A 12,210-nucleotide genomic window follows, 5' to 3' on the forward strand; every position below is an offset into this window, starting at 1 on the left:
GGAAACAGCATGCTTTGGGGCTGTTTTTCTGCTAAGGGGACAGGACGATTGATCCGTGTTAAGGAAAGAATGAATGGTTCCATGTATCGTGAGATTTTGAGCCAAAACCTCCTTCCATCTGTGAGAGCTTTGAATGGTTGACCAAATACTTATTTTCCACCATAATTTACAAATAAATTCTTTAAAATTCCTAGAATGTGAATCTTTGATTTTTTTTCACATTCTGTCTCTCACAGTTGAAGTGTACCTATGATGAAATTTACAGACCTCTGTCATCATTTTAAGCGGGAGAACTTGCACAATCGGTGACTGACAAAATACTTTTTTGCTCCACTGTAATTCCATTTAAGGGAAGGCAATACAATATGTTATAAAAACAGAATACAATGATACAATTAACTTATATTCAATTGAATAGACTGCAAAAGACAAGATATATGTGTTTATACATATGTGTATAAACTGAATATATATGTGTTTATATATATATAGATTATATATATATATGGGTATATGTATGTATATATATGTATATAGCGGAAGAAGATGGATGGATGGATATATGTGTGTGTGTGTGTGTGTGTGTGTGTGTGTGTGTGTGTGTGTGTGTGTGTGTGTATATATATGTATATATATATATATATATATATATATATATATACATATATACATATATATATATATATATATATATATATACATATATATATGTATGTGTGTGTGTATATAAATATTTGTTAAAATGTGTTAATAAAATGTGTTAACAAAACATGTTAGCAATGTTTAGATGTACACTACTGTATTTCCTTGAATTGCCGCCGGGGCGCTAATTAATTTCAAACCTCTTCTCACTCCTGCGCTTACCAAAGGCATGAGGTAAAAGTAAGCATGCGCTAATTATTTTAAAACCTCTTCTCCCTCCGGCACTTACCAAAGGCATGCAGTACAAATTTGAGTGTGATGTAAGGATGCCATCATGAAAAGCACATTTAATAAAAAATAAAAAAACCTTATTATGGTCTTACCTTTACTTATAAATATAGTCCATGCCAGCTCCTTCTGATCAAAAGCATCGATAACTTGTTTATATAAGTCTAACTTATCTTTCTTCAGTTTTAAAAGTCTCGCTGTCTTGATGGAGATCTTCCTTTATTACCTCCTCCAGCACATATCACGTCACTCATTTCACTTCTTCTGCAGCCGAGTAGTTGCAAGAAGGATCACTAGCGCCCTCTACCACCAGCTGAATCAGTACCTGGTAGTGCTGGTCGGTCCCTAAAAACATACCAAATTTGGTACGTCACATGACTTTTGTGATGATGATGCCCAAAGCAGCAAACCCTCACTGGTGTGTTTTAGGGACCCACTCATTCTTTTCAACTTTGACCTATTTAACCATTCATTCTGCATCTTGCAGGCCAGCGACACAGACGTGAGTACTTTTTACTTCGTTAGCCACTCATCCAATTGTCATGTTCGTCATGATGACGTGACCTTTGACCTGTGTGTGTCTCAGTGTTCCAACGTGGAAGGTTTATGTCCTCTCAGCTGTGAAAGCCCTGTAAGTGCACGTCACGCCACCAGCGTGACGCAAGATGACCACTAAACTAACTTCCTGTGCAGGGCCTCAACTGCTTCCTGGTGGACACCAACGGCTTCATTCTGCTGTCCAAAGACCGGAAAGAGGTGAGACACTCATTAGTAAGTCCGCTCCACAGCAACATCTGTCTGGATTTATTCTCCTAATCTTTTTTAGCACATCGTCACGTGACCGGGGGCGGGGCTTAGCCTTAACACTTACACACACACGTGCAGCATGTTAAAGGACAGCAATGTGTGTGTGGTGGGCATCAAGCTAAGTAATGAGGAGCATAGTCCAGCATTAATAAGGATTAATGGCCATCATGGTCCAAAAGAAGTGCTTAATCGCAGCCACATCAAATTAAGCCCCCAATATTAGAAAAGGCACCAGCTGCCATTTTAGCAATATTTAAGTGTCTATAAACATGTTGGCAATATTCAAGTGTCTATAAACATGTTAGCAATATTCAAGTGTCTATAAGCATGTTAGCAATATTTAAGTGTCTATAAGCATGTTAGCAATATTTAAGTGTTTATAAGTGTCTATAAACATCTTAAAAATATTTAAGTGTCAGTAAGAATGTTAGCAATATTTAAGTGTTTATGAACATGTTAGCAATATTTAAATGTCTATGAACATGTTGCCAATATTCAAGTGCCTATAAACATGTGAGCAATAATTAAATGTCTTTAAGCATGTTAGCAATATTTAAGTGTTTAAAAGTGTCTATAAACATGTTAGAAATAATTGTCTATAAGCATGTTAGCAATATTTAAGTGTTTAAAAATGTCTATAAACGTGTTAGAAATAATTGTCTATAAGCATGTTAGCAATATTTAAGTGTGTATAAACATGTTAGCAATATTTAAATGTCTATAAACATGTTGGCGATATTCAAGTGTCAATAAACATGTTTGTAATAATTAAGTGTCTATAAACATGTTAGCAATAATTAAGTTTGTATAAACATGTTAGCAATATTTAAGTATTTATAAGTGTCTATAAACATGTTAGAAATTATTAAGTGTCTATAAGCATGTTAGCAATATTTAAGTTTGTATAAATATGTTAACAATATTTAAGTGTTTATATGTGTCTATAAACATGTTAGCAATATTTAAGTTTGTATAAACATGTTAGCAATATTTAAATATTTATAAGTGTCTATGAACATGTTAGAAATTATTAAGTGTCTATAAGTATGTTATCAATATTTAAGTTTGTATAAATGTGTTAACAATATTTAAGTGTTTATATGTGTCTATAAACATGTTAGAAATTATTAAGTGTCTATAAGCATGTTAGCAATATTTAAGTGTGTATAAACATGTTAGCAATATTTAAGTGTGTATAAACGTGTTGTCAATATTTAAGTGTTTATGAACATGTTAGCAATATTTAAATGTCTATAAGCATGTTAGCAATATTTAAGTGTGTATAAACATGTTAGCAATATTTAAGTGTGTATAAACATGTTAGCAATATTTAAGTGTTTATGAACATGTTTGCAATATTTAAATGTCTATAAACATGTTTGTAATAATTAAGTGTCTATAAACATGTTAGCAATAATTAAGTGTGTATAAACATGTTAGCAATATTTAAGTATTTATAAGTGTCTATAAACATGTTAGAAATTATTAAGTGTCTATAAGCATGTTAGCAATATTTAAGTTTGTATAAACATGTTAGCAATATTTAAGTATTTATAAGTGTCTATAAACATGTTAGAAATTATTAAGTGTCTATAAACATGTTAGCAATATTTAAGTTTGTATAAATATGTTAACAATATTTAAGTGTTTATATGTGTCTATAAATATGTTAGAAATCATTAAGTGTCTATAAGCATGTTAGCAATATTTAAGTGTGTATAAATGTGTTATCAATATTTAAGTGTGTATAAACATGTTAGCAATATTTAAGTGTGTATAAATGTGTTATCAATATTTAAGTGTTTATGAACATGTTAGCAATATTTAAGTGTTTATGAACATGTTAGCAATATTTAAATGTCTATAAGCATGTTAGCAATATTTAAGTGTGTATAAACATGTTAGCAATATTTAAGTGTTTATGAACATGTTTACAATATTTAAATGTCTATAAACATGTTGGCAATATTCAAGTGTCAATAAACATGTTTGTAATAATTAAGTGTCTATAAACATGTTAGCAATAATTAAGTGCCTATAAGCATGTTAGCAATATTTAAGTTTGTATAAACATGTTAACAATATTTAAGTATTTATAAGTGTCTATAAACATGTTAGAATTTATTAAGTGTCTATAAGCATGTTAGAAATTATTAAGTGTCTATAAGCATGTTAGCAATATTTAAGTTTGTATAAATATGTTGACAATATTTAAGTGTGTATAAACGTGTTATCAATATTTAAGTGTTTATGAACATGTTAGCAATATTTAAATGTCTATAAGCATGTTAGCAATATTTAAGTGTGTATAAACATGTTAGCAATATTTAAGTGTGTATAAACGTGTTGTCAATATTTAAGTGTTTATGAACATGTTAGCAATATTTAAATGTCTATAAGCATGTTAGCAATATTTAAGTGTGTATAAACATGTTAGCAATATTTAAGTGTGTATAAACATGTTAGCAATATTTAAGTGTGTATAAACATGTTAGCAATATTTAAGTTTGTATAAATATGTTAACAATATTTAAGTGTTTATATGTGTCTATAAATATGTTAGAAATCATTAAGTGTCTATAAGCATGTTAGCAATATTTAAGTGTGTATAAATGTGTTATCAATATTTAAGTGTGTATAAACATGTTAGCAATATTTAAGTGTGTATAAATGTGTTATCAATATTTAAGTGTTTATGAACATGTTAGCAATATTTAAATGTCCATAAGCATGTTAGCAATATTTAAGTGTGTATAAACATGTTAGCAATATTTAAGTGTGTATAAACGTGTTGTCAATATTTAAGTGTTTATGAACATGTTAGCAATATTTAAATGTCTATAAGCATGTTAGCAATATTTAAGTGTGTATAAACATGTTAGCAATATTTAAGTGTGTATAAACATGTTAGCAATATTTAAGTGTGTATAAACGTGTTGTACACGTGTTGGGGACATCTCAACGCTGCTGATCCGCCTCCGCTTGAGATGGTTTCCTGTGGACGGGACTCTCGCTGCTGTCTTGGATCCGCTTTGAACTGAACTCTCGCGGCTATGTTGGAGCCACTATGGATTGAACTTTCACAGTATCATGTTAGACCCACTCGACATCCATTGCTTTCGGTCCCCTAGAGGGTGGGGGGGGGGGGGGGTTGCCCACTTCTGAGGTCATCTCCAAGGTTTCTCATAGTCAGCATTGTCACTGGCGTCCCACCGGGTGTGAGTTTTCCTTGCCCTTTTGTGGGTTCTTCCGAGGATGTCTTAGTCATAATGGTTTGTGCAGTCGTCTGAGACATTTGTAATTTAGGGCTATATAAATAAACATTGATTGATTGATTATCAATATTTAGGTGTTAGTGAAATAGTTTAGCAATATTTAAATGTCTATAAACATGTTAGCAATATTTAAGCGTTAATAAAACATGTTAGTAGTATTTAAGTGTCTATTAACATGTTAGCAATATTCATGTTACTAAAATAGGTTAGCAATATTTAGGTGTTAGTGAAATAGTTTAGCAATATTTAAGTGTCGATAAAATGTGTAAGTAATGTTTAAGTGTTTATAAACATGGTAGCAATTTTTAGGTGTTGATTAAATATTTTAGCTATGTTCAGGATAACCGGGAGAAAATGGATGGATGGATGGATATTTATGTGTTAATAAAATATGTAAGTATTATTTAAGTGTTAATAAAATATGTAAGTAATATTTAAGTGTTAAGAACATATGTTAGCAATATTATAGTGTTTATAAACATGTTAGCAATATTTAGATGTTATTAAAACATATTGGTAATATTTATGTGTTAATAAAAAATGTTAGCAGTATTCAAGTGTTGATCAAATATATTAGCAATATTTATTATTTGTTAATAAGTATTTATTTATTCAAATATGTTAGCAGTATTTGAATGTTAATAAAACATTATATAGCATTATTTTAGTGTTAATAAAACATGTTAGTAGTATTCAAGTTTCAATGAAGTGTTGATAAAATGTGTGGTAATAATTAAGTGTTAATAGAATATGTTAATAAAACATGTTGGCAATATTTAAGTGTAAATAAAAGGTTTAAAAAAACATGTTCACAATATTTAGGTGTTCACAAATATGTTGGCAATATTTAAGTGTGAATAAACCATTTTAGTAATATTTTTGTGTTAATAAATGTGTTAGCAAGATTCTCATTGTTAAAAAATTTTAGTAATATTTAAGTATAATTAAATAATTTTAGCAACATCGGAATTTTTTAAATATTTGTTAATAAGTGTGTTAGCAATATTTAAATGTTATTGAAACATGTTGGTAATATTTAAGTAATAATAAACCATGTTAGTAATAATTGTGTGTTGATAAATGTGTTAGCATTAATTGTGATGCTGACAATAACACAACAACATTGTGTTGTTGGTTGTAGGTCGGTAGCTTCTTCGGCGAGGTGGACGGTTCTGTCATGGCGACGCTCATAAAGATGGAATTCTTCAAAAAGTACAACTTGTCTTTTTTCACTGTGCACCTGTGTTGTGTTGACCTTTTATGTTGTTGTGTTGACCTTTTATGTTGTTGTGTTTACCTTTTATGTTGTTGTGTTGACCTTTTATGTTGTAGTGTTCACCTTTTGTGTTGTTTTTGTTCACCCTTTATGTTGTTGTGTTGACCTTTTGTTGTTTTTTTTACCCTTTAAGTTGTGTTAACGTTTTATGTTGTTGTGTTGACCTTTTATGTTGTTTTTGTTCACCCTTTTTATGTTATGTTCACCTTTTATGTTGTTTTTGATCCTGTATGTTGTGTTGACCTTTTATGTTGTTGTGTTGACCTTTTATGTTGTTTTGTTCACCTTTTATGTTGTTGTGTTCACCTTTTATGTTGTTTTGTTCACCTTTTATGTTGTTGTGTTGACCTTTTATGTTGTTGTGTTCACCTTTTGTGTTGTTGTGTTCACCTTTTATGTTGTTGTGTTCACCTTTTGTGTTGTTTTGTTCACCTTTTATATTGTGTTGACCTTTTATGTTGTTGTGTTCACCTTTTGTGTTGTTGTGTTCACCTTTTATGTTGTTGTGTTCACCTTTTGTGTTGTTTTGTTCACCTTTTATGTTGTTGTGTTGACTTTTTATGTTGTTGTGTTCACCTTTTATGTTGTTGTGTTCACCTTTTGTGTTGTTGTGTTCACCTTTTATGTTGTTGTGTTCACCTTTTATGTTGTTTTTGACCCTTTATCTTGTGTTCACCTTTTATGTTGTGTTCACCTTTTATGTTGTTTTTTGACCCTCTATGTTCTTGTGTTGACCCTTTAAGTTGTTGTGTTCACTTTTTATGTTGTCGTGTTGACCTTTTATGTGGTTTTGTTCACCTTTTATGTTGTTGTGTTGACCTTTTATGTTGTTTTGTTCACCTTTTATGTTGTTGTGTTCACCTGTTAAACATGTTTTTGTTCACCTTTTATGTTGTGTTCACCTTTTTTTACCCTTTGTGTTGTTGTTTTGACCTTGTATGTTGTTTTTGACCCTCTATGTTCTTGTGTTGACCCTTTAAGTTGTTGTGTTCACTTTTTATGTTGTTGTGTTGACCTTTTATGTGGTTTTGTTCACCTTTTATGTTGTTGTGGTGACCTTTTATGTTGTTGTGTTGACCTTTTATGTTGTGTTGACCTTTTATGTTGTTTTGTTCACCTTTTATGTTGTGTTCACCTTTTATGTTGGTTTTTTTACCTTTTATGTGGTTGTGTTGACCTTTTATGTTGTTTTGTTCACCTTTTATGTTGTTGTGTTCACCTTTTTTTTTACCCTTTGTGTTGTTGTTTTGACCCTTTAAGTTGTTGTGTTCACTTTTTATGTTGTTGTGTTGACCTTTTATGTGGTTTTGTTCACCTTTTATGCTGGTGTGTTGACCTTTTATGTTGTTGTGTTCACCTTTTAATGTTGTGTTCACCTTTTATGTTGTTTTGTTCACCTTTTATGTTGTTGTGTTCACCTTTTATGTTGTTTTTTTACCTTTTATGTGGTTGTGTTGACCTTTTATGTTTTGTCCACCTTTTATGTTGTTGTGTTCACCTTTTATGTTGTGTTCACCTTTTTGTTTACCCTTTGTGTTGTTGTTTTGACCTTGTATGTTGTTGTGTTCACCTTTTATGTTGTGTTCACTTTTAATGTTCTTGTGTTGGTTTTGTTCACCCTTTATGTTGTTTTGTTCACCTTTTATGTTGTTGTGTTCACCTTTTATGTTGTGTTGACTTTCTATGCTGTGTTGACCTTTTATGTTGTGTTGACCTTTTATGTTGTTTTGTTCACCTTTGTGTTGTGTTCACCTTTTGTGTTGTTGTGTTGACCTTTTATGTTGTCGTGTTGACCTTTTATGTTTGTTCACCTTTTATGTTGTTGTGTTGACCTTTTATGTTGTTGTGTTGACCTGTTATGTTGTTGTGTTGACCTTTTATGTTTGTTCACCTTTTATGTTGTTGTGTTGACCTTTTATGTTTGTTCACCTTTTATGTTGTTGTGTTGACCTTTTATGTTGTCGTGTTGACCTTTTATGTTTGTTCACCTTTTATGTTGTTGTGTTGACCTTTCGCTTTGTGTTCTTTTCCAGAGTGTCCTTGTTTGACTACCAGGCCATGTGCAAGAATAGTCATCATCACACCAGCAATGCACGTTCTCTACTCAGCGTGAGTGTGTAGCCGCTACATATCTTGTGTACTCGCTACACACCTTGTGTGCTCACTAAATATTGTGAACTCACTACATATCTTCTGTACTTGCTACACATTTTGTGTGCTCGCTACACTTTTTCTGTATTCGCTCCACATCTTGTGTTGACCTTGCTACATCATCTGTACTCGCTACGCATCTTGTGTACTCGCTACACGTCTTGTGTAGTCGCTACACATCTTGTGAACTTGTTGCATCTTCTGTACTCACTACAGCTTGTGCACTCGCTTCATCTAGTGTAATTGCTACACATTTTGTGTACCTCACTACATCTTGTGTACTAACTACACGTCTTGTGTACTTGCTAAACGTCCTGTGAACTCGCTACACAGCTTGTTTACTCGCTACATCTTGTGCACTTGCTTCCTCTAGTGTACTCGCTACACATTTTGTGTAGTCTCTACACATCTTGTGCACTTGTTACATCTTCTGTACTCGCTACACCTTGTGCACTCGCTTCATCTAATGTACTCGTGACACATTTTGTGTACTCGCTACATATTTTGTGTACCTCACTATATCTTGTGTTCGAACTACACGTCTTGTGTACTTGTTAAACATCCTGTGAACTCGCTACACAGCTTGTTTACTCGCTACATCTTGTGCACTTGCTTCCTCTAGTGTACTCGCTACACATTTTGTATAGTCTCTACACATCTTGTGCACTTGTTACATCTTTTGTACTCGCTACACTTTGTGCACGCGCTTCATCTAGTGTACTCGCTACATATTTTGTGTACCTCACTACATCTTATGTGCTCACTACACGTCTTGTGTACTCGCTAAACATCTTGTGTACTTGTTACATCTTCTGTACTCTCTGCGTCTTGTGCACTCGCTTCATCTAGTGTACTCGCTACACATTTTGTGTACTCCCTACACATTTTGTGTACCTCGCTACATCTTGTGTACTCACTAGAGATCTTGTGCGCTCACTACATCTTGTGCACTCGCTTCATCTAGTGCACTCGCTATACATTTTGTGTAGTCGTTACATCTTGTGTATTCAGTAAATGTTGTGTACTCACTACACTTGTACTGTACTCACTACATGTTTTTTACACGCTACTTGTTGTGTACTTGTCACATCTTGTGTACTCACTACGTTTTTATACGCTACATGTGTACTCATCACATCTTGTGTACTGGCTACACATCGTGTGTGCTCATTAGGTGTGTACTCACTACACACCTTGTGTACTCACTATATATTGAATACTCACTACATGTTCTGTAGTCACTACACATTTTGTGTACTCACTACATGTTTTTATACTCGCTACATGTTATGTACTTGCCACATCTTGGGTACTCGACTTAAATTGCGTTTTCGCCACACTTGTTGTTTACTCGGCACAAGTACAAGTCAAAGAAAAGTGTCATACTTTTGTGTACTGCAGTACAACTGTGTGTTTGCTCTTGCAGCCTTTTAACGTTACCATGGCGATACTGCGATGGATCTTTTCCAAAGCTCTCATGTGAGTAATAATCATTTTTAGCAGTTTTTTCACATTTTAAATCATAGAAGGTTGTTATGATTATGAAATACTCATAAATAATCAGACGTATAGTAGGGCGTAGCGGCTAACGTCCTTCCACAGTGCTTCTAAGTCACTAATCCTCTCCTCCATGATGGCAAATAAAGTAAATAAATAAATGGGTTGTACTTGTATAGCGCTTTTCTACCTTCAAGGTACTCAAAGCGCTTTGACATTACTTCCACATTTAGGTACAAGTACAAGTGCTATTATCACCGGAGGACCGGGAATAGCTAAACACGCGAGGACACAATAAGTCTTGCTAACCGCTAAGCTAGAGCTCTTGAATGTAAACAAAGGCGGGCAGATTGATACAAATATCGATAGTGACGATACCAAGTATATATATATATATATATATATATATATATATAATATCACAACATTTTGATTTAAAAGTTTTTACATTTTTAAACTTGGATACTGCAGGACTTTAAAGACAAAAACCAAAGGATTTAAATCAGGCGTGAGAAGTAAAAGCATATTTAGCGCCAGTCAGGACTGACCTTCACACACAGATAAAAACAAACATTCACTTCGGGGGGGGCGTGAAAAAAATGATGTCCCCAAGGGGGCCATCGTTACTCCGTGACCAAAGGAGGGTAAAGTTGCCGAAAATTACTTTACTTCACTTTAAAGTAGTGCTTCTTAAATAGCGCCATTATGTATATGTGGGGGACGTGAGAGGCAATAGCATATAAAGATATGTACAGATAAATATACATTCACTTTATGGGGGGACAGCCAATAATGCAATAACGTATAAAGATACATACAGATAAACATTCACTTCAGGGGGGGCGTGAGAGGCAATAGCATAAATCTTGACAGATGTAAGTAAATAAACATTTATTTTGGGGGGCGTGAGAGGTAATAGCATACAGTATATCTTGATGGATACAAATAAATAAACATTTACTTCAGGGGGGCGTGAGAGGCAATAGTATATATCTTGACAGATACAAATAAATAATCATTCACTTTGGGGGGGCGTGAGAGTTAATAGTGTATAAAGGTACAAATGAACAAACATTCACTTTGGGGGCATGAGAGGCAATATTGTAAATCTTGACAGATAAAAACGGCAATAAATAAACATTCACTTTAAAGGCGGGCGTGAGATGCAATAGCATATATTTTGACAAATACAAATTAATAATCATTCACTTTGGGGGCGTGGGAGGCAATATCGTAAATTTTGACGGATAAAAACGACAATAAATAAACATTCATTTTAAAGGGGGCGTGAGATGCAATAGCAAACATCTTGACAGATACAAATAAATAAACATTCACTTCTGGGGCGTGAGAGGTAAAAGTGTATAAAGATACAAAAAAACAAATATTGACTTCAGGGGCATGAGAGGTAAAAGTGTATAAAGATACAAATAAACAAATATTCACTTCGGAGGGGGTGTGAGAGGTAATAGTGTATAAAGATACAAATAAACAAACATTCACTTCGGGGGGGCGTGAGAGGCATTAGTGTAATAATGTATGTCTTCACATGTACAGACAGATAAATAAATAAAAATTCACATTGGGGTGGGTGAAAAAACGTCTCCTCTTAGGGGGGGCGTGAGAGAAACTAATAGAGAAGCAGTGCTGTGTTCTTCTGTGTTGATGTGAACTCTAAATGTTGTGTCCAGGTTCCTGCTGGACTTCAGCTGGTGTTTCTTCTGGCACTCGGACTACTTAGTGGACGGTAAGACGCTCACATTCCTCCTGGCCCGCAGGGGGCAGACTCACCACCTCCTCATTCATTCACCACCCATTCATGTCATCACTTCCCGTGTTGCGTCATCTTCCTCGTCATTCAGCCAAGGCCGGCTATCACACCAGTAAGTTCATGTCCTCACGCCGCGTCTCCTGGAGGCCATGTTGTGACGGGCGTCCATGTTGCAGGTCACAAGCAGAAGAAGGTGGAGGCGCTGGTCCCGTGTGAGACCTCCTACCCCGCCTTCATGCTGGACTCCTCCATCAGCGAGGCCAACAGCATCATCAAGTGTGGACGCTGCCAAAAGTACACACACTTTTCTTCTCGTACGGCAGTGGCTCTCAATGATTGTCTCTCACGCCCCCCGAAGGGACAGAATTATTTTCACCTCCCCCTCCCCTGAAATTAATGCTTATTTCTTATCTGTATGTGTCAAGGTAGTTATTTACTAACACTAAAGATGCTAATACACTATTGCCTCTCACACCCCCCACCCCCGTCATGCCCCCCTATAT

General features: G+C 34.1%; 1 protein-coding gene across 4 annotated transcripts in view; it reads left to right on the top strand.

The window, feature by feature from the left end:
- The window catches only part of LOC133549211 (voltage-dependent calcium channel subunit alpha-2/delta-4-like), a 94,285-nt gene that overhangs the window by 78,831 nt on the left and 3,244 nt on the right, over nucleotides 1–12,210 (top strand). For 2 of the 4 annotated variants that reach the window (XM_061894405.1, XM_061894406.1), the window contains 9 exons: nucleotides 1,418–1,432; nucleotides 1,517–1,561; nucleotides 1,624–1,686; nucleotides 6,154–6,224; nucleotides 8,322–8,397; nucleotides 9,866–9,918; nucleotides 11,628–11,683; nucleotides 11,799–11,819; nucleotides 11,884–12,001. In XM_061894405.1, the coding sequence (XP_061750389.1) occupies nucleotides 1,418–1,432; nucleotides 1,517–1,561; nucleotides 1,624–1,686; nucleotides 6,154–6,224; nucleotides 8,322–8,397; nucleotides 9,866–9,918; nucleotides 11,628–11,683; nucleotides 11,799–11,819; nucleotides 11,884–12,001 (518 nt within the window). The remainder of the gene's footprint in view (nucleotides 1–1,417; nucleotides 1,433–1,516; nucleotides 1,562–1,623; nucleotides 1,687–6,153; nucleotides 6,225–8,321; nucleotides 8,398–9,865; nucleotides 9,919–11,627; nucleotides 11,684–11,798; nucleotides 11,820–11,883; nucleotides 12,002–12,210) is intronic. The other 2 variants (XM_061894407.1, XM_061894408.1) reach the window with 1 other exon arrangement.

This window comes from Nerophis ophidion, linkage group LG03 (assembly GCF_033978795.1).
Source record: "Nerophis ophidion isolate RoL-2023_Sa linkage group LG03, RoL_Noph_v1.0, whole genome shotgun sequence".
NCBI classification, from domain to species: domain Eukaryota; kingdom Metazoa; phylum Chordata; class Actinopteri; order Syngnathiformes; family Syngnathidae; genus Nerophis; species Nerophis ophidion.